Below are 27,549 nucleotides of genomic sequence, written 5' to 3'. Positions count from 1 at the left end.
ACCGTAATTTAAGTTTTAAGGATTTAAACATGGAAACATAATTTAGTTATAAGATAATTGCATGATTATCCACATGGACTTTAATATTTAATTTAACTAATGATAGTAAACACATAAATATTAAATCCATAAATTATTTAATGATTTAATTAATTTAATTAATAGTTTAATTAAAATATAAAGATAAATAATTAATTGGTTTAAATGGATTATTTAACTAATAGTTAATTTACAATTAAATTTTAAACCTTGAAGATTTTAAAGTGTTTAAAATCGACCTATACATATATAAAACGTTTAATTACTATATGTATAAAAAAAGTTAGTCGAATCTTTAGTATGCCTCATTTACAAAGCCATGCTATAATAGGGGTATAAGGAAATGACCTATAAAATAACCATTGAATGGATATTCTTTTCACCCACCATTCCTTTGTGTGATGGAGGGTCGTTAGCTGAACGGATTTGATAGGACATAAAAATATTAAAAGTATAATAATAAAGTAATAGAACATTTTTCAAAAGAAAACCCACTCTAGTTACTGTAGAAAAAATGTGAAATGTATGATAAGCCATGAAAATGCACATCATTCCTTTGCTAAGTTGTTAGTGGAGCATGTGTGGTTAACCAACTCACTAATGTGGGACTACAAAGTGGAAATGATGGTACATTATCAATTTTACGATTTTTGATGGAGTGTATGTGGTTAACCAACACATTAATGTGTGATCATAAATGACTTCGAGTATGTCATGTGTGTTTGCATGGTTATTCACATCTTATTTGTGATCCTCGAAATCCCAATCATAAATGGAAGGCATAGTCTGAGAATAAACATGCCATTGATAAGATTCATTGAATCTCAAAAGATCTAGGAATTTCATGTTAGATTGAAAATGGAATTGTGCCTACCTACATATTCATAATTAGATTACGGTATCCCTCTTGTCTTTTTGAATTGTATTTAAGATCCTAGCCTCGAATATTAATTTGGGTTAAATATTTAAGGACATATAACAACTAACTAAAATTGTCTCTCTCAAAATATGTATGGAAATGGTGATACTTCTACTACTCAAAACTCTATTCCAAATTCAAACTTCACTCTCTTATCGATTATGTCAAAGGAAAAGCTATCTGGTCCAAACTACATGGATTGGATGAGAAACTTGAAGACGAATCCTCGTTACAAGAACAAAGAGTATGTTCTCGATATCCCCCTTCCATGAGATTGGTGAATCGACTGCTACTCCTGAAGAATTAGCTCTTCACAAAAAACATACTGCCGAAACCACTACGGCCGATTGCATAATGGTTGCAACCATGGTACCTGAGCTACAAAAGTTCTATGAGGACTACTGGCCATATAAAATGGGTGTGGAACTTATTGAAAAGTTTCACAAGAAAGCAAGACAATAACTGTAACATCCCAACATCCAAGACCAAAAACTTCATTTTTAATTTAATAATTCATAAAACAGATTATTGAAAACATCATTAAGTTATCTCATATCATAAAAACCTATAATTCATATGTCTCAAAGCATGTCATAAGATAATAATGTCAGAGTATAAACCCCAAGAACATCATAGTGCGGAAAATCATGGTGTGATGCGCTGCTATCATGCCGACTCCTTTCCCTTCGAAAAAGAAGGAACTGAAACAAAAACTGAAAACCGTAAGGACAAAGCTTAGTGAGTTCCCCCATCATACCACATAAACACATAATGTTAGGCATATCTGGGTACCCAAACTACCCTGCTGAGCATACCTGGGTGCTCAACCTACCCATGTTAGGCATATCGGGGTGCCCAACCTACCCCTGTCAGACATACCAGGGTGTCCAACCTACCTATGTCAGGCATATATGGGTTCCAGACCTACCCTCTAGTTTATCTCAACCGGTTACGGGGACTATTTCACCCCTACCACTACTACATAATAACATATCATAAACATACTGCTAGACATATATGGGTACTGTCTACCCCTTCGGTCTCTTTCAACTGGTAACCTGGGACTATTTTACCCCTCCTACCACTATCATATAATATCATAGGATACCAGCACATAAAGCATAACAAATAGTGGCATACCAAACAATTATCACAAAGACAATCATCTCAACTATAAACAACTACTAGTGGGCCGGCATTGGTGCCTTCGACCCACTTCTACCGGAAGGTAACTCACCTCAATAATTAGGAATAGCTGCAAAAACTCCTTCTCTGAAATCAACCGCTCTCAGACTCCTAAACATAAACATTTCCTTTAATTATCCTTTCGTACTCATGACCCCCTTAAAAGTCAACTTTGGTCAAGTCACAGTCAAAGTTAATATCCTGGTCAAAGTCAACATTCTGGTCAAGGTCAACATCCTGGTTGACTCAACTTGCTGAGTTGGTTCATCAACTCGTCGAGTTCCATGAATCAGGAACCCTTAATCGTGATCCAAATCGTCGAGTTCTTTCACAACTCATCGAGTTCCTCCCCATCCATAGAATTAGGACTTCTTCAATCAACTCGTCAAGTCATCCTTGAAGTTGTCGAGTTTTGCTCTTTATAGGCTCGAGATACTTTGACCCAACTCGTTGAGTTCCTCTATGGACTCAACAAGTTCTTCAGTCTGTTGAGCCATTGTAATAGATTAGGCTCTTATCCTTAAGATCTAAGACCCATACTTCATCTACATACTGAAAGTGTCCTTTTAAGGGTAAAGTTTTCAACTTTACCTGTTAATGTCCCTACTTAATGGGTTTAGCCCAAACCCTAATTCTTTAAGACCTAGATCTTGATCCAACAGCCATAATACTTCAAACTAAAGCATAAAAATTGAGATCTAGACCCTAGATACCATATAAACACGTAAAGTCCCGGACTTTCTCTCCATGCATGGCCTTTTGGAGTTTAAAAGGCCAAAATGGCATCTTAAAGCTTGCATGTTACTTCCATGGCCACAAAGTTTTCACCTTTATGCCATGAAAGTCCTTCTTGACCAAATATCTGAAAGAGTAATCACTTGAGACATCCAAATCTCAAAAGCTAGCAATCTTGGACCAAGACATGGGGAAATCACTCCAAAACTAGATCTAAACATTGAATAGACAAGATATGAGCTTTATGCCTCCAATGAACCATAAATAGAGATCAACTTCTGGATCTACTCTTCTCCTTCACTTCCTTGCTCCTTCTTCAAGTCTCTTCTTCTTCCAAACCTCAAGAATGCACCAAAATGGCTCAAAACTCTCAAAAACGTATTAGGGTTTTGCGGCTAGGGTTTGGGATGATGGAGGATGTAAATGAGGCCAGCCATTAGAGGTTAAGGTGCTTAAATAGGGTGCTAAACCCTGAAAATTAGGGTTTCATTATGGCAGCCCTACTCGTCGAGTCGAGTCCCTCAACTCGTCGAGTAGACTTTAAGTTCCGCCTCCAAAATCCATTCCCACTCGACGAGTTTGGGGCCTCCAACTCGTCGAGTTTCTGTATAAAAATGAATAAATTGATTTAAAATACATACCAGGAACCGGGCGTTACAATAACACTATGAGGTCATCAAGTCCACAATGACGTGTAAGCTAAAGGAAGGAGAATCTGTATGAGCTCATGTGCAAAAGACGCAAAGATATGTGAAGAGGTTGGAGAAAATCAATGTGAAATTTGATAAGGAGCTGACCGTTGACATGGTCCTTAAGTCCCTACCTGCTAGTTATGATCAGTTCATTTTGACCTATCATTTTAACAACATAGAGACCACATTGACCGAACTCCACAACTTGTTGCAACCTGTTGAATCAGGAATGAATAAGACTCATGTCCCTTCTGCGATAAGTGATCCTGTCCTGGCCATCAATCATGGCAGAGGAAAACTCCCAACCTAAATGGAAAGGGAAATCACAAATTGGACTGTCCAATAGTTGGTCAAAGGGGAAAGCCCATCTTGATATTCCAACTATTAGTGATCCAGAAGATGCCACTTGCTTTCACTGCAATGAAACGAGACATTGGAAAAGAAGCTGCCCAAAGTACCTTCAAGAGTTGAAATAAGGAAAGATCAAGACTTCTTCAGGGTTTAAGATAAAGTGAAGAATAGAAGCTTTAACCTAGTCATGGGGAATAGGCGTACTTCACCAATTCACCTGCTACCAAGATTGGGACTTATGGAATTGTGCTTGACAGTGGTGTTATACTTGATTTAGTTAATTGCTGTTATGCTTCAGATATAGCTGAAATATTATTTCATTTCATGGTTTATTAGACAAGGATATCGCTTTTCATTTGATACAAAAAATGGTTCTATTTTGGTTTATTCAAGTGGTGTTTTTATATTCAAAGCTATTCCTTGTAATGGCGTGTATGAAACTATTATATGAGTTGATAACTTTGGCAATAGTGTATTTAATATTGTTTCATCTAATGGTGTAGACAAGGAAAGTTTGTGGCATTGTCATCTTGGGCACATTAACAAGAAACACATTGGCCAACTCCAAAAGGACGAAGTGTTTGAATCATTTGACTTAAGGTCAGATAATGAATGTGTGTCTTGTTTATTGGGTAAGATGACAAAATCACCTTTCATTGGAACATATGGGGGTGAAGAATTATTAGATCTGATCCATACAAACATATGTGGGCCCTTTACATTTACCATAAGGGATACTAATCAATACTATGTGACATTTAAGGTTGATTATAGCAGATCTGGGTATATCTACTTAATCAAATATATATCAGAAACTTTTGAAAGGTTCAAAGAGTTTAAGCACGAGATTAAGAATCAATTAGGCAATAAGATAAAGATGCTATGATCTGATAGAGGTGGGATATTTCTTAGTATTGTGTTCAATGACTACCTGAAGGAATGTGGAATCGTTTCACAATTGACACCTCCAAGAACACCATAACTTAACGGTGTGGCTAAAAGGCGCAATCGAACCTTGTTAGACATGGTTCGTTGAATGATGATTCGATCCACTCATCCTATATCATTCTTGGGGTATGCCTTGGAGATATCCGCTCATATCCTAAATCTTGTTCCCACAAAGAAGGTTGCCAAAACACCTCATGAGATGTGGATGGGGAAAGCTCCCTCGATCGCACATATCAAGGTCTGGGTTCGTGAGGCTTTCTTAAGACGAGAAACTCATGAAAAGCTTGAACCTAAAGCCGAGAAGTGTATTTTCAATGGTTACCTACATAAATTCTCTGGATACTTGTTCAACGGACCTAGTGAAAATGTGGTCTTCATATCTCGAAGGTAATTCTTTCATATAGCGCTTGTTATGAGTATGTTTGCTTTTTGCCCTTTATATTTTAAAGTTTTGCATTATTGGCCCTTAGAGTTAGTACGTGGGACGTACCACATGGTACGCTTAGCATACTAAGAATGAGTTTGATTGCGGATGTGAGGCCTCGTACGTTGGGCGTACAAGGGTCATGCACGGCGTACGTGGATGATAAGAAAACCCTAATTTTAGGGTGTTGCACCTTATATAAGGTCCTAAAGTCCCTAGGGTTGGCCTCTTTACCAACCTCCATTTTCTTAAAACCCTAAATTTCGACCCTTAGCCTCCATTGTTTTGTCTTTGAGCTCATCAGAAGAAGTTGGTGCTTATTTTTCTCATTTTGAAGGGATTGAAGAAGATTGAAGGTGTATTGCTGAGTGTGAAGCTTAGAGATCCAGAATCATCACTAATTTTGCAAGTCTTTTGAGGTATCAAGTTCATACCTTTTCTTCTCTTTGCTTAGATCTCTTCATGTTATGGTTTTCTGCTTCTTGGTCCCCTTTTGGTTGGTCTTGATGGGTTAAGGCCGTTTAGAAGCAAAATCTTGTAGATCTGGATGTTTGTAGGGTTCATTATGCTTAATGATGCAAACTTTATGGGTTTTAGGGTCTCATGCATGCATTAAGTCATCTATTCATTCCTTTTGAGCTTTAAGAGGTTCATTAAGCCATGCATGAATGTAAAGTTGGCAACTTTACGTGATAAATCAGCCCAAGGAACTTAGATCTAAGTTTTGGAGTAAAGTCTTTATGGATTAAGAGATGGAAATGAAAGTTGGCTAAATGAGGGAGTAAGTTGGGCGTACAAGCCCTAAGGTGAGTACGCTGCGCGTACGAACTGAGTACGCCCCGCATACTCAACATGTTGGGCCTCAAAATCTTGGGTCTTTGGTTTGGGCCATATTTTGGGATTAGATGATTAGGGCCTTGTTGGGCCATCAGGATTCAATTTTTTTGAGCTAGGAATATTTTTGGGCCTTGGATTAAGGCCCATGAAAGTGAATTGGGCCCAATTTGAAAAATTGGGTCATGATTGGGCCTTGGATGATTATTTTGGTATTTGGACCTTTTAGATCGTAGGTTTGAGCCTTAGTCTTGGACCAAACAGGGTAAGGGGTAAAATGATCTTTTACCGTAATTTTGGACTGATGGTTATGCATTAGAATCCAATTAGTAATTGGATTATATTGGTATTGATAGCTTAGGGATTTTCGGACCAACAGCCAGAGATTTATCAGTTTGATTCAGCAAATCGAGGTGAGTTTCCTTACTGTGTTTAGTGGGTCGAAGGCACCAATGTTGGCCCATGATTATGCTATGTTAGGATGTTATATGTCTGCATGACTCTTGCATGTTTTATGTAGTTGTATGCTTATTGGGCGGGGCCCAATGATCATTTTGTATGCTATCTATCTTTGTGATTATTGCATGTGTATATGTTTATATGTATGCCAGGTGGGGCCCGATTTGTATACCGTGCGGGGCCCAATGCCGGGCGGGGCCCATTATGTGTTTATTATGTATGTTATGTGGTGTTTTAGGGAACTCACTAAGATTTGTGCTTACGGTTTTCAGTTTATGTTTCAGGTACTTCCCGTTCCAAAGGGAAGAGCTTGGGATGATTGCAGAGCACACACAACCTCGTTCCATATTTTCTTGATTTACTCTGATGTCATATGTTGATTGATACATTTGTTTTATCTGGATTTTCATGATGATGTTTTTAGGATACTGGTTTTATTAATTTCAAGCTGAAATTTTGGGTCTTATTTTTGGGACATTACATTTCATGTGTGTATGTATGAGATATATATATATATATATATATATATATATATATATATATATATATATATATAGATTATATTCAAAAAGGACAGTGGGAGTTCTATTCACATGGACGAAATTTTAGAGTCCTCCAATGAAGGAACCTTAGATAACACTAGCACTCAACCTGAGAATGAGATTCTAGTTGAGCCCATTGACAATTTATTAACTCTTCGTTGATCCACTAGAGTTAGCATGCCACCTGAGTTTTATGGCTTTCATATAACTACAGACGAAGATACAATCATTAGTGATAATGCATTGGGGAATTTGGATGAACCTGCTAACTACAAGGAAGCGATGGTAGGCCCTGAGGCTTCTAAATGGAAAAAGGAAATGTATAGTGAGATTCAGTCCATGTATGATAATCAAGTATGGAACTTGGTTGATCATGTACATGGTCGAAAGACAGTGGGGTGTAAATGGATCTTCAAGAAAAAGACCAACATGAATATGAAGTTATACACTTTCAAACCTATTCTGGTTGCGAGGGGCTTTACTCAAACCTAGGGGATTGACTATGATGAGACATTCTCACAAGTAGCTAAGATTAAATATATTAGGATAATGCTTGCCATTTCAGCCTTTCATGATTATGGAATATGGAAAATAGATGTTAAAACCACTTCCCTAAATGAGAAGTTAGTTGAGGACGTCTACATGAGTCAACCAAAAGGTTTTGTACATGCCAAATTTCCTAATATAGTGTGTAAGCTTGAGAAATCCATTTATGGACTGAAACAAACATCTTGGAGCTGGAATTTTTGTTTCCTTGAGAAAGTAAAAGAGTTTGTATTCTCTAGAAGTGAAGACGAGTCTTGTGTATATGTCAAAGTTAGTGGGAGTGTAATGACGTTCCTAGTGTTGTATGTGGATGGTATAGGAAACAATGTTCCAACCTTGAAAGAAGTGAAATATTGGCTTGGAAAATGTTTCGCTATGAAGGATCTAGGGGAAGCGACATATATTCTGGGGAGAAGGATTTACAAGGATAGGAAGAAACTTCTTATTGGACTTAGCTAGAGTACATACTTGGATAAAATATTGAAACATTTCAGTATCGAAAATTCCAAGAATGGGGATTTACGCATTCATCATACTTTAAATTGAGTAAGACTCAATGGCCTAGTACCGCTGATGAAATAGATGTCACGAGTCGAGTCCTATACATATCTACTATAGGATCGATCATGTATGCTATGACATATACTCGTCCTGATGTGTATTATGCTTTGAGCATGGTTAGTCGATTTCAGGATAATCCAGGTAGAGCCCATTGGAATGCAGTCAAGAATAGTCTAAAGTATTTGCGAAGAAGCAAAGAAATGTTCTTTTTCATGGTGGAAATGATGCATTGAGAGTTATAGGTTATAGTGACACCAATTTTCGAACAGATAGATATAAATTACGTTCACAGTCTGGCTGGGGATAAATTCTGTTCACAGTCTGGCTGGGTGTTCTTATTGAATGGTGGAGTAGTGACATGGAAAAGTTCCAAGCAGAAAATGATGGATGATTCTACTTGTGAATCAGAGTACATAGCAGCGAATGAAGCGTCAAAGGAAGCGACTTGGTTAAAGAATTTCATCGGGGATCTTGGAGTCGTTCCGACTATTAAGGAACCAATGGAACTATTTTGTGACAACGAAGGTGCGATTGCTTTAACCAAAGAACCAAAAAATCATGGAAGGTCCAAGCACATTGACATGAAATATCATTACTTCAGACATAGAGTAGAAGATGGGCATCTACTAGTCAAGCGAGTGTTATCAGAAGACAATCCTGCTCTAACATCTCCATTTTTACGACCAGAAAATACCGATTTTGTTTATGATTAATAAATTAGAGTATCCTTTTAAATAGATTTACTTTGCGGAATTTGTCCAAAAACACGATAATAATATCATAAAGACATTTCCAAGAAATGTATTTTATTTATAAAACTTGGGATGTCATCGTCAATATAAGAAACATAAACATTTTAAACGAAAACTTACATCATTTCTTTACACTAATAGTCTACATCTCCTTGAATCTATCAGTAGATACATATGTCATCATATATAATTTCTTGTGATATAATAAAATGAGTGGGTCAGGTTGGGAAACCTGGTGAGTACATAAGATTTTTAATCCACAATAATATACTCCCTCCGTCCCAAAATAATTGTCCACAGACAAAAAACACACAGATTAAGAAAACATTAATTATCATTAACTTTATTAAATGAAATGACAGTCTTACCCTTTTATTACATTTAATTCCATGGTAGTTGCAATTAATTTCATGGTAATTTAACTAATAATGAGGGGTATTATGGTAAAAGACATATTTATTTTTAGAAGTAGACTATTATTTTGGGACAAACAAAAAAGAAGACATGGACTATTAATATGGGACAAACGGAGTAGTTAATATGTTTAATTATAAAACCATTAATCTAATTACCCATCCCTGTTTTCTTATCTGTTCTTCTCTAGGTTTATATCCTAAGTGTCATCACCTACATCGTATTGACTTATCATCTTCTATATCAAATGGACGTGAAGTCCATCGCTGCCAGTGTTTATCTAATAAACACTAAGTCTATAGCTGACAACATTTAACAGACAGGAACTAACTCCATAGCTGCCAACGTTTAACAAATAGGCACTAAGTCCATAGCTGCCAACATTTAACTAATAGACACTAAGTCTATAGCTGCCAACGTTTAACTAATATGCACTAAATCCATAACTGCCAGTGTTTATCTAATAGGTACTAAATCCATTGCTGCCAGTGTTTATGTAATAGACACTAAATCCATAACTGTCAGTGCTTATAGGCATGAAGTCCATCGCTGCTAGTGTTCTACGGGACTGTCATCAATCAATCCGATAGTCATCACCTATTTATCACCAATCTAACATCACCTATTTCTCATTACCTGTCACTACCCAATTCATGTTATAAGTGTAAAATACTTATATAATTAAATCAATTAAATATCATCTGATATTATTTTATCTAACACATATCACATTCAACACAAATAATAAGCATATAAACATAAAATTATCTTGATACTTCATATCTATGTGTAAGATGAAATGGCACTCACTTGCTAAAGTGATGACTCGAAACTTAGGCAGAGCTTCACTCATAGAAATCAACCTTTCCTTTGACATATCCTAGTATCATTAGCACTAAGTTTTAGTCTAACGTTCTACGTGGCTATAGATGGTTTAGAGCTATCAATCATTCCGATAAACACTGATAGTCTAAATAAGGATTAGCCAGACAAGATAGTTGGGTGGCAGGATCATTTCGACATAATAGCTTTTTTGAAATCCAACAACCAAGCCAACATGACCATTCTAGACACCTCTCCCGGTTAAGTATACCAATCAGTATAACGACATGAAATTACTGATAAATCTTATTTATAGGTTCATAGAGACGACTTATGACTATAAATACAAGTTACACAAAAAAGACTAGAGTGTATCTTAACTTACAGAGGTTCTTCCTGACAGAAGATAGGAAATTGTACTGGCAGAGCTTCTACTCGCTAGCTACTACTTCTTCATGGATCGCAGGGCATCGCCGAAAGCTAAAACTAAGGGAAATAGGCTAAAATCGAGAGAATTTTGAGAGAGAGGAGGATGGGGAGTGAGGAAGCAAATGAGCAACCAAAGTCTATTTATAGCACAACTACGCGTCGCGCCTGGTGTGGACGCCGTGCACACCTGAGACGTTGCTCCTCCTATTTTTTGCCACGTGTCGCAAATATGGTACTACACGTCCCACCTTCTAGAAGGTGCGCCCCGTACAACCCACCTATGCATGGCGCTTCTCGGAAAAAATTCATAAAATTGTATCTTCTTCATACGAGTTCCATTTTCGACGTTATTTATTTCCCCAGAAAGCTATCGACGAGATATTTCGTTTGGACTCTGTCAGCTAATTTTGACTTTATTTTTAAATCTGTATTTTTAACAAGATTAGACTGTTAAAAACCATTAAAAATTCATAACTTTCTCGTATGATATCCGTTCTCGATTGTCTTTATATCAACAGAACCATATGGACGAGATCTTCAACCCTTGTTTAGATTGCTTTTCCGAACAATCAACCGATTTGTACTTCGGTTTCTGAGCCGTATACTGCTACGCTGAAACTTCTAAAATCCTAATTTCCTTTTACGAAGTCAAATTTAGACGATATCTATATGCATGAATTCACTTTTATGATATTTACAACTTTTGTTTAGATTACTAAGGATAATAAGCAATCTATCTCCAACTCACTATTTACGACATACTGTTTGAACGCGAAACTTCGTAAGGTCGTAACTTCTTCACTTGAAGTCAGATTTGGGCGTTCTTTATATGCACGAAATCCTTGTCACATATACTATAATTTGGTTAAGATTATTTATTCTAAATAATCTCTCTTTAAAATTCATAATTATGACTTATAAAAACTTTATTGCCTAGGCCAAATTCGCGGGTGTTACACCTGGATATCCTTTCACAAAGGTTCTGAGCAAGGCTACGCACATTCAGCATGCTAGGAGCATTGGTTTGATAGATTGAAACTTTGTAACAAAATAAATTATAATTGTTTTTGGTGATTAAATAATAGAGATTTATTTATTAGTATTTGTACTGCCTTTTTCAATTATTTATTATTATGTTTCATTATGCATGTTTTACTTTCTGAATAATTTTATTATTCGAATTTCGCAGTCGTTCATACTTTTGGAAGTAATTAGTGAATCAAGACTATCATGAGTTGTTTGTATATTGTCTATGGAGATTATAGATTGCATGGGGATTGCTGTAATATTCATGAGTAATTGGAAAATGAAGATTTTAAGTATCTGATAAACCCACACTTAGATATTACTTCATGGATTTTATCATGGGTAATTCTAAGACGATAATATCTACTATTCTTAAAGGGGAGATATATAGTTTGTGGTTTGAGAATCAGTTGTGCATTGATTTGCCCAAACACATCTCGTAACAGGATGTTATAAAGAGTAATTTCATGCACGATTTCCTAAGTGAAGTGTATGACTATATAGTTAAAAATAATTCATTCATTTTTCCCTAACATGAAAAATGATATCTTTGGGCCCCTCGGTGATTTGATGTTGACATTGGAGTGTTAGGGTCGGCCGAGACTAGATTGATGTATTCAATTAGTAGTCTAATGACATCATCATAAATCGGGAAACAAAATCTTGGACAATGAGATTGATTATAATCAATGTCTCGTGTCTATACGATATCTTGAAGAACAAAAGAGTAGTTGATAACTTATCTTAGGCCAATGTCTGATTTGAATTAGAGTTTGACAGTGGCTTTGGAGAACGCTCTTTGCTGTTTAGTTCAAGGCTATACTAACAACTATAGTTATAGAATTATCCAAGTGGGAGGCTTTTGGATTAATGTGTCTAAGCTCATAAATAAATTGGTATAAATTTGTAATTAGAAGCAAAGTCCTTTTTAGGTTGCCTTTATAACTAGGAACTTATTAGAATAACAATTTAAGAGAGAGGAAATAATTTAATAATTTATTATATGATTAATAAGTTAAATGAAAATAAAATAAATTATATAATAATTGATCATAATTAATTTGGAATCAATTGAAATTAATTAGAAGTGTAAGGGCTACTTGGTAATTGCTTAATAGTTTAGCAAAAGAGAGATTCTAGAAGCCTCCATAGGTGGACAATTTTAGATGCCTTGGAAGGCAATCTAGAATTCTCTAATTAGTAAAAGGAAAGTAGATAATTACCATGATTTGAAATAATATTATTTTATGTTTAAATATAGGGTTTCTAGGGTTTCTTAGCAGCTATATAAAGGGGCATAAGGGTTTCAGTTTTCAACCACTTCATTCTAAGACACCCTAGTCGAAAATCACATCTCCTCTCCTTTCTCCTATCCTGTGTTCTAATTTCTAGTTTTGGGTGTGAGCCATTAGAGGCATCATCTTTTTGGTGCTTGCTTTCTAAAGATCTACAAAGGAATGAATCAAAGGAATTGTTTACAATAACAAATTAAAAGGTATGTAACCCTAATCTATGAATTTCGATTTTAGTAGGGTTAGTCAAGGGTTTGTAGTTCATAGTATGCAATCGTTAAGTGTTATTTTTCTGCATTTACATGGATTTTATAACCTATGAAACCCATCAGTTCTTACACGGTGACCATTTGACCTCAATCAATGAATGCGTACATGCTTGCCATATCGTGGTGCTCTTCCTCCACTAGCATCCTACTTTGGCCACTGCACCATGACACCCATGTACCGTGCCGTGGGTAAAGAGTATGTTTCTACTATTTCTTAGGATTAACTCTTGTCGTGTCATGGTAACATACCATTGCGCCGCGGTTCCGGCTTGACAACAGCCCATTGGGACATTTTTGTCCCAACTTCTAATCTTCATATTTTCTTTGTTTCTTATCCGTTTTCGATGTTATTTATATCCATGCGAAGGTGAGAACATACTCTACACTTATGTTAAGTCATAGCTCGATGACTTAATTTGGGTCTTAATCTATTAAGTTACAAACTTGGCACGGAAAGCATAAAATACCTATTTTACCCTTTTGACCAAAAATGCATATTCTCAAGCATACCTTCTCTTGAACTTACTCATCTAACATCTTCTAAGAGACTTAAACTCCTTTTAGCCATTTTTATGAAGTCACAACTTTATAATCTCATATCTTTCTTATAATTGATCATTTTGCCCCTTTTGGTGAATAGTTGACTAAAAGTCAACTTTCTCTAAATTTCATGTTCTTGCACATGTAGTGGGATGATTTGTGCTAACCACTTCACAATCTTTATTGCTATCAAACGTGAATCAAAAACAGTGAGACGAGACAAATAGATAAACATGGAAAAGGGATAGAAGGATGCATTACCACCTCCACTACCTCTACCACCACCTCTGTCACGCCACCACCACCACCCCTTCCATCAACTACTACATCGCTTACACGAAAGAACAAACAATAAATTGTTGATGAGATTTGTGTTTGACAGAATTTCATAATACAAATTTTCCCTACATGGATGTTTGTTTCCAATGATACAACAACAGTAAACAATTCTTCTAGATTACAAAAACAGTGAGACGAGACAAATAGATAAACATGGAAAAGGGATAGAAGGATGCATTACCACCTCCACTACCTCTACCACCACCTCTGTCACGCCACCACTACCACCCTCGCCATCAACTACTACATCGCTTACACGAAAGAACAAACAATAAATTGTTGATGAGATTTGTGTTTGACAGAATTTCATAATACAAATTTTCCCTACATGGATGTTTGTTTCTAATGATACAACAACAGTAAACAATTCTTCTAGATTACTCGAACCCTCACTTGGCGCGGAAAATACCTTGGTTGCAGTCGGAGGAAGAAACATAAGCATAATTGGAAGAGAGAAAGAGACGATTCAATCATCCGATGTAACCAAATCAATAAAGGAGATGCAATATTTATACTGCAAAACATAACTATCAAAACTAAATGGCGCAATTAATCTAAAATCAAGACTGAAATCTATGATTAATGGTTGTTAATTTTGAGTTTATAACTTATACAATTTCAGTACAAAAAAAAATCTAGTCGATCGGTGGTGCATTCGTACCTATGCATTGCATGCGCGCGCAAAAGAGAGCCTTGGTTCTATTAGTTTACAAGGCTAAGAAAAAAACTCAATTAATCCATTTCCAAACACCTCACTTTAACATATAATTTTTCATTCAATTTTAATCCGTTTTGAAAGGTTGATATATCAAAATGAAGGTATCATGGAGGAGAACAAAACATATAATTTTTTGTACATTTTGATTATATTTAGAGTTCGAAATTCATGCTCAAAAATAATAAAAAAAATATTTTTAGAAGTTAGTAAAACTAATTTTCCAACACTATGTGTGGATATAATCAGCTTACGTCAATTATGTTTATTTACACGCAATTCAACTAAAATAATCACACAAAAAGGTATATATATCTATTTGATGATCAAAACACTCATACAAACTTTAAAGTATTAAAAACTTTATTGGTCAAGTTATAAAAATTAAAATCAAAAAAGTCGAACAAGAAAACACAAGGAAGGAGGAGATACTAATGACATACGATATGATACCATAAGCCGACAAAGGTAGGGGACGTATTGACCCGGTCAAGTGATGGAGATGAGATTCCTAATTTCATATTGTAGTTGCATCAAATTATATTTCATAAATAGTTATTGTAAATTTAGAAATTTAAAAATAAAATATTAGTTTCAGTTTAGAATTTTATTGTTTATAAGTTTAAAGCTACATTGAGTATAAATATAAAGTAAAAATTTACATTGACATAGCGACTAGATGGGCAGCAAAACTGGTCACTAGTTTATCTCGATATTTTTTAATTTGAAATGTTCGATACAACAAAATATAAGTTACACTCCAGTTGACGATTTCTAGGAACCATACAAGCATATTCGTCTTTATCCATCATTGCCAGCTGGCTGATATACCAATTCATAACGTTAACCATATAACACCTCTAGTAATCCACATGTTTCTAATCAATATATCAATATCGATCAACAATGAACATCAACACTCCCTCCGCTAAATCAAAATGGTCCACCGGTCTCTGTGATTGTGGCAGCAATCCGGCGACATGTAAGTCACCAACACCACCAGGCACCAGCAACCCCTCTTTCTATACGTGTACATTATGTATAGTTTAGTTTTACGATGGATAAAATGGTTTAATTTGCAGGTTTCATAACATGCTGTCTCCCATGCATCACCTTTGGTCAGATCGCAGAGGTGGTTGACGAGGGTCAAAGCTGTAAGTAAACTAACTGATGTCTCCCATGCATGTCGAACCTTGATCTGATTTGCTGACTGATGGGTATATACATGCAGCATGTGTGGCTCAAGGTTTCATTTATGGCGTCTTGATGATTGTTCAGTGCCATTGGCTGTATGCGTGCATGTTTAGAGAAAAACTGCGATCCAAATATGGTTTACCTTCTGATCCTTGTAATGATTGTTGTGTTCACTGCTGTTGTGATGCTTGTGCTCTTTGTCAAGAACATACTGAGCTCAAGAACAGAGGGCTTGATCCATCCAAAGGTTGGTTCTGACGAAATTGATTATGTTAAAGAAACTAAAATCGTTTATTTATTCATTGTTCATACCTTACTTTCAAGACTTTTAATCAAACTTTCTTAATGTGAATTATTTTATTAGGAAAAAAGAATTAGTTATTGGAATTATAGATAGACAAAGTTATGAAAGTTTATCGATAATCTACAAATTTAAATACTTTAATAATGCATACAAATGTTTTTTTTTGTTTATTAGTTATTTAGATTATTAGTATTATTTTTAAACACTTTATCAATTGATTATCTAGTTATTATTATTTAATTATTAAAAAACAGCAAAAAAAACAGCAAAATAATACTCATTTCCGTCTCAAAATTATTGTCCACAGACAAAAAAAGAAAAAAACCACAAGAAAACATTAATTATCATTAACTTTATTAAATGAAATGACAATTGTACCATTTTGTTGAATTTAATTTCATGATAGTTGCATTTAATTCAATGATAGTTTAACTAATGAAGAGTATTTTGGTACAAATGATATTTATTTTTCGAAGTAGACTATTATTTTAAGACAAACCAAAAAGAAAACATAGATTACTAATTTGGGACAGAGGGAGTATATTTTACTCTTATTTTACTGAATTTCCCACTTCACTATAAATTATGATTTATTTGGCTAAAGATGACTGCCTTTGTGTAATAGGTTGGGTAGGACCACCAAACGTTGCACCAAGGATGCCACCTGCGATGGAAAGATGAGTTTTGGCTCATTGTGATTCTGGGGAGGAGTTACATTTACCGTTCTGTTATTAACTATGATTTTACCTACGCATTATGTCGACAATAATGACTAAAAAAAAAGGGTTATTGTCACTGTAGCCCAACAATGTTTCATATATTGGTTTAAATGGTTACCCGTGATTTTTTTTTTTTTTTTTTTTTTGCCTTTGAAGGGTACAAACCTGTGTTTTACTTGTTAATTCCGTACCTTTACCCATTTTAAAGGTTACACTGTCTTGTCAATTGCCAACTAAGCAGGTGAGTCAACAATAACCCAATAGTGAGTCGACTCATTGTTGCCATGTAAATTTGTTAATAAAAGAAATTGTTAATAAATTTGTCGGCCCCTCTTTTAATTTGCCTTGTTCATCATCACCATCACCGTCTCCATCTTCTTCATCTTCATTTAAATTCAAGCTTAAACCCACATTGATTTTGTTCAGATCTTCCATTTCTACATCGGTATTCTTTCTTAAACAAAATCAAAGAAATGAGAATACATTTTCATTACCCAACTTGTGATCCCGCTCAAACCAAGGAGGAGCTTTTGTATTTCTTCCATTTTTATGACTAGGGTCGTCTATGAAATTAATAAGAAGAGCTCGTTACGTTTACAAGAATCTTTATCTTCCTTTTAAAATTCTGAATCAAACAGAAAGAAGATTCCTTTGCCACATGGATTCTACCTTCCTCTTCAAGGAATGCAGGAGGTTGTTGCCTGTTGCTTACTTAAATATTTTCCGATACGACAACCGCACATGGCAGAACTGCCAGAGGTATAAGCATACAGAACACGAACACGATCCCCATGGTGATGTAGGTAAGCGGCTCCGGTGTGGGAGATGTGAGTGTAACAACAAATAGAATTATGGGTATTGAAAGATGGAGGATGGAAGCGTCGCCAACCCTCCTCCGATTTCCTCACTTTGACTTGAAAATTTCCTCATTCTCATCTTCTTCCTTTCATGGATGCTCTCCTTCACAATCGTCTTGCACGTTTTCCTTACGATTCAACATCAGGAACAATTCTAATAAGAAAACCGCCTTCGGTATCAGCACCACCAAGAGGCGACGACACACCGGCACCGGAAACAACTACAACAAAAAACTCAGACGTAACAATATCTCCCATACGGAAATCACCGGTAAACTTGTGTTGGATGATAATTACTTAGAAATCAGAGGAAAACATGTAGATATAACCGAAGATAGACCAATCAACTTGCGTAGTTTATCCCAAAATGGTGATCCTCTTGGCCGTAAAGATTTGGGGAAATATAGTTAGATGGATAAGCCAGGGGATGAAGGCAATGACCACCAATATTGGGGAGGCAGAGTTGTAGGGAGAGTATTCCGAGGTCAGATAACGGATGGGTCCAGGTCTCACCTTCGTTATACAAGCTCAACCTTACCTCGGTTCCATTCTAATGCCATCCGGCCTTGAATCTGTATTCTTAAAAGCCTGTACTCACTACACTACACTATGATCATTTCCAGAGAGAGCTAAGGGACGCCCTTCAACAACTTCAGCACAAATCCTTGATTGAAGACTGGCAAAAAAATGAGTCATGAAGAACAAAGTAAAGAACCAAAAGAATGTTTATTGAAATCAGAAGAGGCATAGCTACTATCTTTTCTAATTTGAACCTCTAATATCTTGTGATGCAATTCATACGTGATTATTGATTTTCTCTTAAACGAGAAGCAGATGGAGTCTTCATTGATTTCATGGTCATCACTATTGCTGACTAGGAAGGGTTTACCGAATGACTCCTTCAATTTTTTCAAAATGGCATTTTAAACCTTAAAAACACGAATTCGAACCCTTAGAATGCAATAAATAAATAAATAAAATTAGGAGAGACCAATTAAACCAATATACGACACATTGTTGGGCTACATTGACAATAACTCTTAAGAAAATGAAATTTTTCAGTAGCAAAATAGGAACTTAAGAGGACTTACGTTGCCAAACCACTAAAATCAGGGACCAAAACCATGCATAAAAACTTCGGAGGGCGTAAGCTGCTAAAACACAAAAGTCATGGAACAAAGCCATGTCAAGCAAAATGCTTAAAATTAAGCACGAAAATGTAAAAAAATATATTTACATCAAAACGTAGACAAACTCAAAGCACCAAATCAATAAAAAAAAATTATGTAGACAAACTGAAATTTATATCGATACGTACATAAAAAAAACAAGTAATTTCTTTTTAAAAAATTAACAGATGGAATTTCTAAATTTACGTCGAAACGCTGACCAAAATAAACACATATTAAATTAGTTTCTTTTATAAATTAACAAATTTTGCAAAGTTAAACGTGGGGTTTAAAGTGACATTTTATATAGCAGAGGGGTGGTAACTCTATAAGGGGTAATCACGAAAGTTTAAAAAATGGAGGGGTTAAGGTCATATTTAGAAGAAAAAAAAAACCAAAGTTACAGAGGGGTAATAACAACATTTTAAAAAGTAGAGGGTGAAAAATGAAGGGAATGAAGGTAACATTTTAAAAATTCAAATTAAGGGGCAAAAGCAACATTTTAAAAAGTATAGGGAATGAAATGTCAATTTTCAAAATTAAGGGGTGGAATATGTAGATGTATACAAACTATAGGGAACGAAGGAGTGAATGCAAAATAAGAAAAATAAAAGGGAGAAAAAGAAAAAAGAGAGGGCACCGACTTCTTTATTTAGAACTAGGTGTGAGACCCATGTATTACATGAGTTTATTTAAAAAAAATTAAATATGAAATTTTAACAATTTGAGAAGTTTGAATTTATAAGAGAAATGAAAAAAAATTAAATTATTAAAATTAATGAGACTTTAGTACATTTAATACATTACTTATATAAATCATTTCTAATAAATACCTTACATATATATAACCTTACATACTAAATATGAAATTTTAATTTAATAAAATGAAAATTACAATAAAATGACAAGTGGAAAATAGTAAATTCAAAAATTCTAGAAAATGTCATGTGTCCAAATGAAAGAGAAGATGACACGTGGCAAAAAAAAACTTTCATTTATTAAGGAGGATGTATATAATATAATGTATCCATATGCATTCGTTTGGTTTGGTTTATATGGTGTTCTACTTGTTTTTTTAATTAGGTTTTTGTCGATGATAATGAATTCTTCATAATATTTTTAACTACAAAGGGTCAAAGAGGCCATTAAGCTTGTGTTTATTTAGAGAGAAATTTATCAGAAATACCAAAATCTCATTAATTATATTTGGTTTTTATTAGAGACCAAAGAGTATATATTTCTATAATTTACTCTAAAATCTCATTAATTATATTTGTTTTGTATTAGAAACTAAAGAGTATTTCTATAATTTACTCTATGTTAGTTAAAGTCGGTTTGTTATTAGTTTGTGGTTAATTAGTTATGAACTTAGTTGATATGTTACCTTAGATTTAGAAGACCTTTCGATGAAGACAATTCAACAACTAGTGCCCACTATTGAAGCCAATGAAGATAAAGCATGTTGAATTTTAATTAAATACAAATATAAGGATAATACTTGCTAAAATTAAGAAGATTAAGAAGTACAACATATGTATGACCATAATTAGTTCAGATGGTCAATTTAGATAGATTAGTATTTATGTAATCCTAGTCTTATAACATACACTCTTTTGTGTGTTATTTTTTGAAAGTTTTGTATGAGCTTTCAATTTATAATTCTAAGTGCTTTTTTGTAATATGATGCGTGTCTTAGATTATTCTCCCTGCAATCAAAAGATTATTAATATAAAAAATTATTCAATTTGACTATTAATGTTCATTAGGTTGTGTTTATTGTACTATCCGGACCGACATATATAATTAACACTATTATTGTTTATGTTTAAAAAACATCGTAAGAACCAAAAGAGACACGGGCCTTTCAAGATCATACAACTTTTTGCCTTTATAAACTCATATTTGGTGAAGGGTCAAGGAGAATATCACCATAAGATGCAATATGTGAAACAATTGGAACTCTAAGACCCAAAAGCAAGTCAAGACCATTTCAAAAATGTAAAAATCATTTTTCCTTACACAAAAAGTCGAATCAAATCTTCTACTTGCATCCTATAGGATCCAAGTGAATGTAATGGAAATGTACCTTTAAAGTTTTTTATTTTCATTATAGCATTGTACTTTATTTTTTCTTATTACGATATTGTACTTCAAAAATATTTATTATTAGAAGATTGTGTTTCGGAAAATCTACCCAATTTATGCAATGGGTGACCTCGTAGTTACAAGCTTACTATAATGGTTAATTTTATAATGCAATTCGCTAATAATAAGTAATTCTAAAATATGATTTTTTTTTTTGGAAACATCAAACTAAGTAACATACTCCTAAAATACTACATATGTATCATATTGAGACTTGAACCTATGGCCTCTGATTTGAAAGAGTCAGTTCTTACTGCTAGACCAAAGGCCTTTTGGTTAAATTGAAAAAGATGGAGGGAGGGAGGCTTGGTATAGTTCAATTTTTTATCATTGTTTGATGTCTGATGAGAGAATATGTATCTTCTATTTGAATATTTTAGTTGAGTAAGACCACGATTTCGTTTCGTACTTCCTTTGGGCCATTAAATCATCTTTATGTGATTAAGAACTTTATAAAATCCTATCATGGAAACGAAGAAAGAAAAATTCTATAATCAATAAGATACCTTCTCATAAAAGTGGTTCATAATATATTATTCTCTATGGTTACTTCCGCTAAACTGGTTTGCTCTCATATCAGGCAGTTGGATACTCACAAAGTCAACAGTTGTTTGCTTTCATTGATGGCAGATTTGATGGACGCTTTATACATTCTCAGGTTTTGCACATTCTTTTGACCTTGTGAGCATTAGCGAATTGGTACCCGAAAGAAGATCAAAATGGGCTTGGTTAGATCGTTGGTGGATGTTGTTTGTTTATTGGAGTTTTTGACGTATTTTACCCTAGGAGCTTTGGCGGAATGACATAGCTGAAGGGTGTGTGTTTTTTCCTTCATAAACGTAGCTGTTGGAGGGTTTATTTTTATTATTTATTATTTTTTTAACGTTTTTGCCCCTCTAGATTTTTTGAGAACTCACAAGCAGCAAAGATTCTACCCTCATTATAGGTGTTGTGGTTTTGCTTATTTAGTTTTGTTTTGGTTTATTTGTATCTATTTTAAAACTTTATTTTTGGGCTCCAGCTTCTAGTTGATCCTTGTTTCTCTTTTACTTAAGAGACAGATTGTCCATTAAAAATAAAGTTGTCTTTGACTTATAAAAGTCAATATTGATTACTTGAAGAAGTTTTCATTTTCTTTCGCATGGTTAAATCTAATATAAAACAAGTAATGTATCATATTGTAGTGTCTACTTTTATATATTTTATATTTACCATAAACTTTATAACATTTGAAAGAAAACTAAATACATAATTACATATGATTTAAGTTAAAAATAACATCGTTTTGACTTTTGAAAGTCAAACACTGACATTCTTTGGGGAGTTTTTTCCCATAATATTGAGATTGTGGTTTATGTTTGTATATGTTTGAGCTTAATATAATTAGTGATAAAATATATATTTAATGGTAATTATTCTAAGGAGATAATGAATTAAATGGCTAAAAAGTTTTTTTATGAGATTTATGAATCACAAGTTCACTTCTTTTTTATGCTCATGGAAAAAATGTTAATTTTGTTCAAATCCACCCTAATAAATAAGAATGATTCTGCTACATGTCATCTTCTCCTTCATTTTGAAACTTGTCATTTTCTATATTTTTTTGAATTATTTAATATCCACTTTTCATTTTTATAGTTTTTTTTATTTTTTTATTTATATATCACCTATTAAATGCCACCTCATATTAATTAATTTTATAAATATATTAATTAATATACATAATAACTTTCTATTTTTGAATTCCTTTTTCTATTAATATATTAATTAACGTGTCTGTGTGTGTGTGTATATATATATATATATATATATATATATATATATATATATATATATATATATATATATATATTAATGTAGATAGTACATTTTATTTGTGAATTCATACTAATTAATTTTAGAAAAAAACATCATAAATGGTCCATGTGGTTACCCAAAATCTGAAGTTTAGTCCCCGTGGTTTAAAAACCTCATAAATGGTCCATGTGCTTTCAAAACTTTTGACGATTGGTCCTTATTGCTAAATCCGTTAAATTTTGTCCGTTAACTGAAGGGCATTTACATCATTTCACTACCACAGGGACCATTTATGATGTTTTCAATTATTTTTTTAAAAGAAAAAAATGGAATAATATACAGATGGTCCTCTCTCTCTCTCTCTCTCTCTCTCTCTATATATATATATATATATATATATATATATATATATATATATATATATATATATATATATATATATATATAACCAATGTAATGTAATATAACGAAATTTACGTTTCTTTTGCTGTCTAACACAAAGTAAACCCAAATCTTTGACTCGGCTTTTTCAGCGAATTTGTTTGTTGGCCAATAAATGTTTAGTTGGAAGTTGAATTATACAAACTATTGGCAAGATAAATCTGTATTATTGTTGCCATTAAAGTTGTTGGTTTCCATGAATCAGTCTCAAAGTTTTCAATGAAATGGAGAAGCATACCAATTGGATACAAACTGAATCAGACTTAGCAAGAAATTTGGAAGATGATCGTTAGGATTGTTAACGAACTATAGCTCTACCTGTTCATTCTATACTTTGAAGGAAATATGCAGTCGATCATTTGAGTCTTTGATTGCACCACAACCACAAAAAAGAGCTTAACCTCTCATTCTTCTGTTTTGGGTTCTAATCAAAAGTTGAGCTCATCGTCATCATCACTCATATGGCCTCCTATATACTTGTTTCTTTTGTTTACTAAATTGAATATTTGAAGACAAGGATGGATCTAACACATGTGCATAAAACAAATAAAAGAAGGGAAACGAGTCTTGCACAACATAAGATAAAAGAAGGGAAACGAGTCTTGCACATCATATGTCCGATGAAATGCCTGAAAGAAAAATCTCATCCAAATCATACCCTCAAACATCACTTAATGTACAAAAGATCATGTGATATCTGATCATAACTTGGACTTGAATTCAATCATCGCAATACCCAGAATATTAAGAAATCGAGTACATCAAGACCAATTAGTTAGCAGGGGAGATCTATGTCTCATTTTCAAACCAGAAATAGATGAAGACGGTGATAATAATATAGAAAAGACATATAAATACAAACTTGCGTATATGTGTCTCCTGATCATCGACTCAACTCTCCAAATCTGCTCCAATCATCTCAAATCAGCTTAAATCATGGTCTAATCTCCTTTCTTCCTCCACATCGCCTGACCCACCTTCTTCATCATCTTCGTCATTTCTTGGAGACGAGGGAGAAAGACAAAGGTGGGTGGGTTGGTTTGCTGGAGAGAGAGAGAGAGGACCATCTGCATATTATTCTCTTTTTTTTAAAAAAACAAGTGAAAACATCATAAATGGTCCCTGTGGTAGTGAAATGACGAAAATGCCCTTCAGTTAACGAACAAAATTTAACGGAGTTAGCAATAAGGACCAATCGTCAAAAGTTTTGAAAGCACAGGGACCATTTGTGAGGTTTTTAAACCACGGGGACTAAACTTCAGATTTTGGTTAACTACATGGACCATTTATGATGTTTTTTCTTAATTTTATTAGTATAGATTAATTAGGACCAAATTACATTAATAGTCTATGCGGTTTACCAAAATGTCACAAACTCAATCGTTACTAATTTTTTTTATGAACATGATCTTTGTGGTTACCAAAACTTTTTTTAATAAACCCGTGTAATACACGGGTTTCACAGCTAGTTTATCATAATCTCTATTTTAATAAAAGAATAGTTTTATTCTCCTTTTGACATGTGTCACCTTATTAAGCTTCCTAATTAATGCATATTTTATTCCCCCTTTGCCATGTGTCATACTATTCCTCCTAATTAATCCATGTCACTTGTCAACATATTGATTCTCTATTTCAAATTTCAAAATTTAAAATTTTCACCCTAATTAAATTAAATTAATAACAATAGAATAAAAATTAATACAAATTATAAATTGATATATTTCACATATTTATTTAAATCAATGGTTATAATTTTATATAACTAGAAAAATCTCTTATATAATAAAATATTTAAAATAATTGATTAATAATTTTAAGTTTTTACTATAAAAGTTTGATAAATTTTGTAACCGTGGTTTCCACTGGTTATAAACTAGTTTATCATAATAAATGAAGATCATTTTTACCAAATTTCATATTCTCATTAAATTTGTCACATGTAATTTTGTGACTTTTTTTAAATAAATTTAAATCCACATGTTATTTTGTGGTTTCTTTGAATTAAATTCAATTAATATTCCACATAATACTAAATTTATATATGTAAAGTATTAAATACATTTAATGTGATAGTAAATGCAAAGAATCTTTTAAAAATATATAAGATGTATTAAAATAATACATTGAATGTAATAATAAATTCAACGAATCTTAAAAAAATTAAAAAAGTTCGCAAAATAATTATTGTTGTATTCTCGATTGTATATGTAAATTCATTTCTATGTAAATTTCTGCTTTCTAATGTTACATATTGTAAGACTAATTATTAGACAAATATAGAAAACACATATTTTGATGTATATTTCGGTTTATAATTCATATTTGCAAGATCACTATTTTAAGGTTCATAATTTTTTTGGCACATTTATAAGTTAAAGTATCTTATTATTTAACATTTATCGGTCGATTCTTTAGAGTTACCATATTTACTAATTGCATGTAATTTCATTCAACAAATCATAAACCCAAAATTTTGGATTAACTTATTGTATGAATCACATATGTACTTTTATATTTGTAGATCTTTTACCACATAAGTCATAATTAATGTTGGGTGCATCATTTATATTAACTTTTAGCCAAAAAAATGAATTTTTGGCCGTGTGACCGTTTATTCAAATGACAAGGATCTTATCAATAAGTTTGTGGATCATTTAATTTTTACATTTACGATCAGTGTCAATTTCATTTATAAGGTAAAAACTGTGAATATTTATATGAATTTTGATAATGCAAATATATTATTTCATAGTTGATGCAAATATGTAAGCATAATTTCCACCATATGAAGATAATATGAGAAGTGAAATGACCACTTGTGATTTTTTGATTAACAGAGTGATTTAGTTTAAGTTATGGAAAAGTATGGTTAACCCTTTAAGGATATGTTTTTATTAAAAATACTAACTAATTCCTCATTCCATGATTACAAAAGTGATTTGGTTGTCAATGTGGGACTATCCTGATTAATAGAGGCTTTGCATCTTAGATTGGAGGTCGTGAGTATTAATCTGGATGTTGGCGAACTCTACTAACTTGATAATACTAACTTCTAACCACTAACCACTCTTTAAAAAACTATAGTAATTCGGTTGAAGTTATTGCAAACTATGGTTAACACATCAAGAATTTATTTTAAAAATACCTAATAAATCATTATTTCAGTTAAATCCTATTGAAATATATCATTTTAAAATTCGTGAATATTTAATCCTTAGTTTTTAATATATTTTTTAAATCAACCCGCATTATACACGAGTTTTTAACAAAAATGCTTCAGTAAGTTCTTCCTACATCTGGTCAAAATGCAACGTCCTAAGATTAACAAAAAAAACATAAGGTTAAGTGTTCAAACATCTAATATTGAAGAAACAACAACATTTGCAAACTAGCTTTTAGATATACGAGAATGAAAGGTTGGTGGTTTAAATGATAACAAAACAATTATTTGTGACATCCCCAAATTTCACGACCAGAAAAGACCGGTTAGTTTATGCTTTATTTTAAAATCAGAGTAATCGTTTAAAGAAAACGGTTGCGGAATTTGTTCCCAAAACAAGATATGATAAAAACTTATCAAAATATTTCTCAAAGAGAATGTATTTTCATTAACTAATAAAACTTCGGGATGTCATGTTCCGATACTGACACATAAGCATAAACAGAACATACATTCATTTACTCTAGTGATTTACATCTCCTTTAATCTCTCAGGGCAAAGCAGCTTCGTATCGATACCTGTGATACAATTAAACTGAGTGTGTCAGGCTTGGGAGCCTGGTGAGCATATAGGGTTTTCAACCCACAATATTATATATATATATATATATATATATATATATATATATATATATATATATATATATATTCAATCATCAAACATTCAACCCAATTACCCATACCCATTACCTCCATTTATCTTAAGGATCTACCCTAAGAATCATTTATCCTTTATTCCTAAGGATTGACCTAAGGTATAGGCACGAAGTCACATCGTTGCCAGGGTTTACTCAATAGGCGCTAACTCCATAGTCACCAAGGTTTATACAATAGGCGCTAACTCCATAGTCACCAAGATTTATACCAT

General features: G+C 33.4%; 1 protein-coding gene across 1 annotated transcript; it reads left to right on the top strand.

Annotated features, from left to right (window-relative positions):
* The first annotated feature begins 15,664 nt into the window (after positions 1-15,664).
* LOC111885977 (cell number regulator 7) lies at positions 15,665-17,187 on the top strand. Its single transcript, XM_023882218.2, has 4 exons — positions 15,665-15,815; positions 15,916-15,987; positions 16,065-16,274; positions 16,957-17,187. Exons 1-4 carry the CDS (start codon positions 15,740-15,742, stop codon positions 17,010-17,012), a joined length of 414 nt encoding a protein of 137 aa, XP_023737986.1. The 5' UTR covers positions 15,665-15,739; the 3' UTR covers positions 17,013-17,187.
* Positions 17,188-27,549: the final 10,362 nt, after the last annotated feature.

Source organism: Lactuca sativa, chromosome 1 (genome assembly GCF_002870075.4).
Source record: "Lactuca sativa cultivar Salinas chromosome 1, Lsat_Salinas_v11, whole genome shotgun sequence".
Classification (NCBI taxonomy): domain Eukaryota; kingdom Viridiplantae; phylum Streptophyta; class Magnoliopsida; order Asterales; family Asteraceae; genus Lactuca; species Lactuca sativa.
The sequence above is the reverse complement of the archived record's forward strand: the minus strand, read 5'-3'. Positions and strand labels throughout refer to the sequence as shown.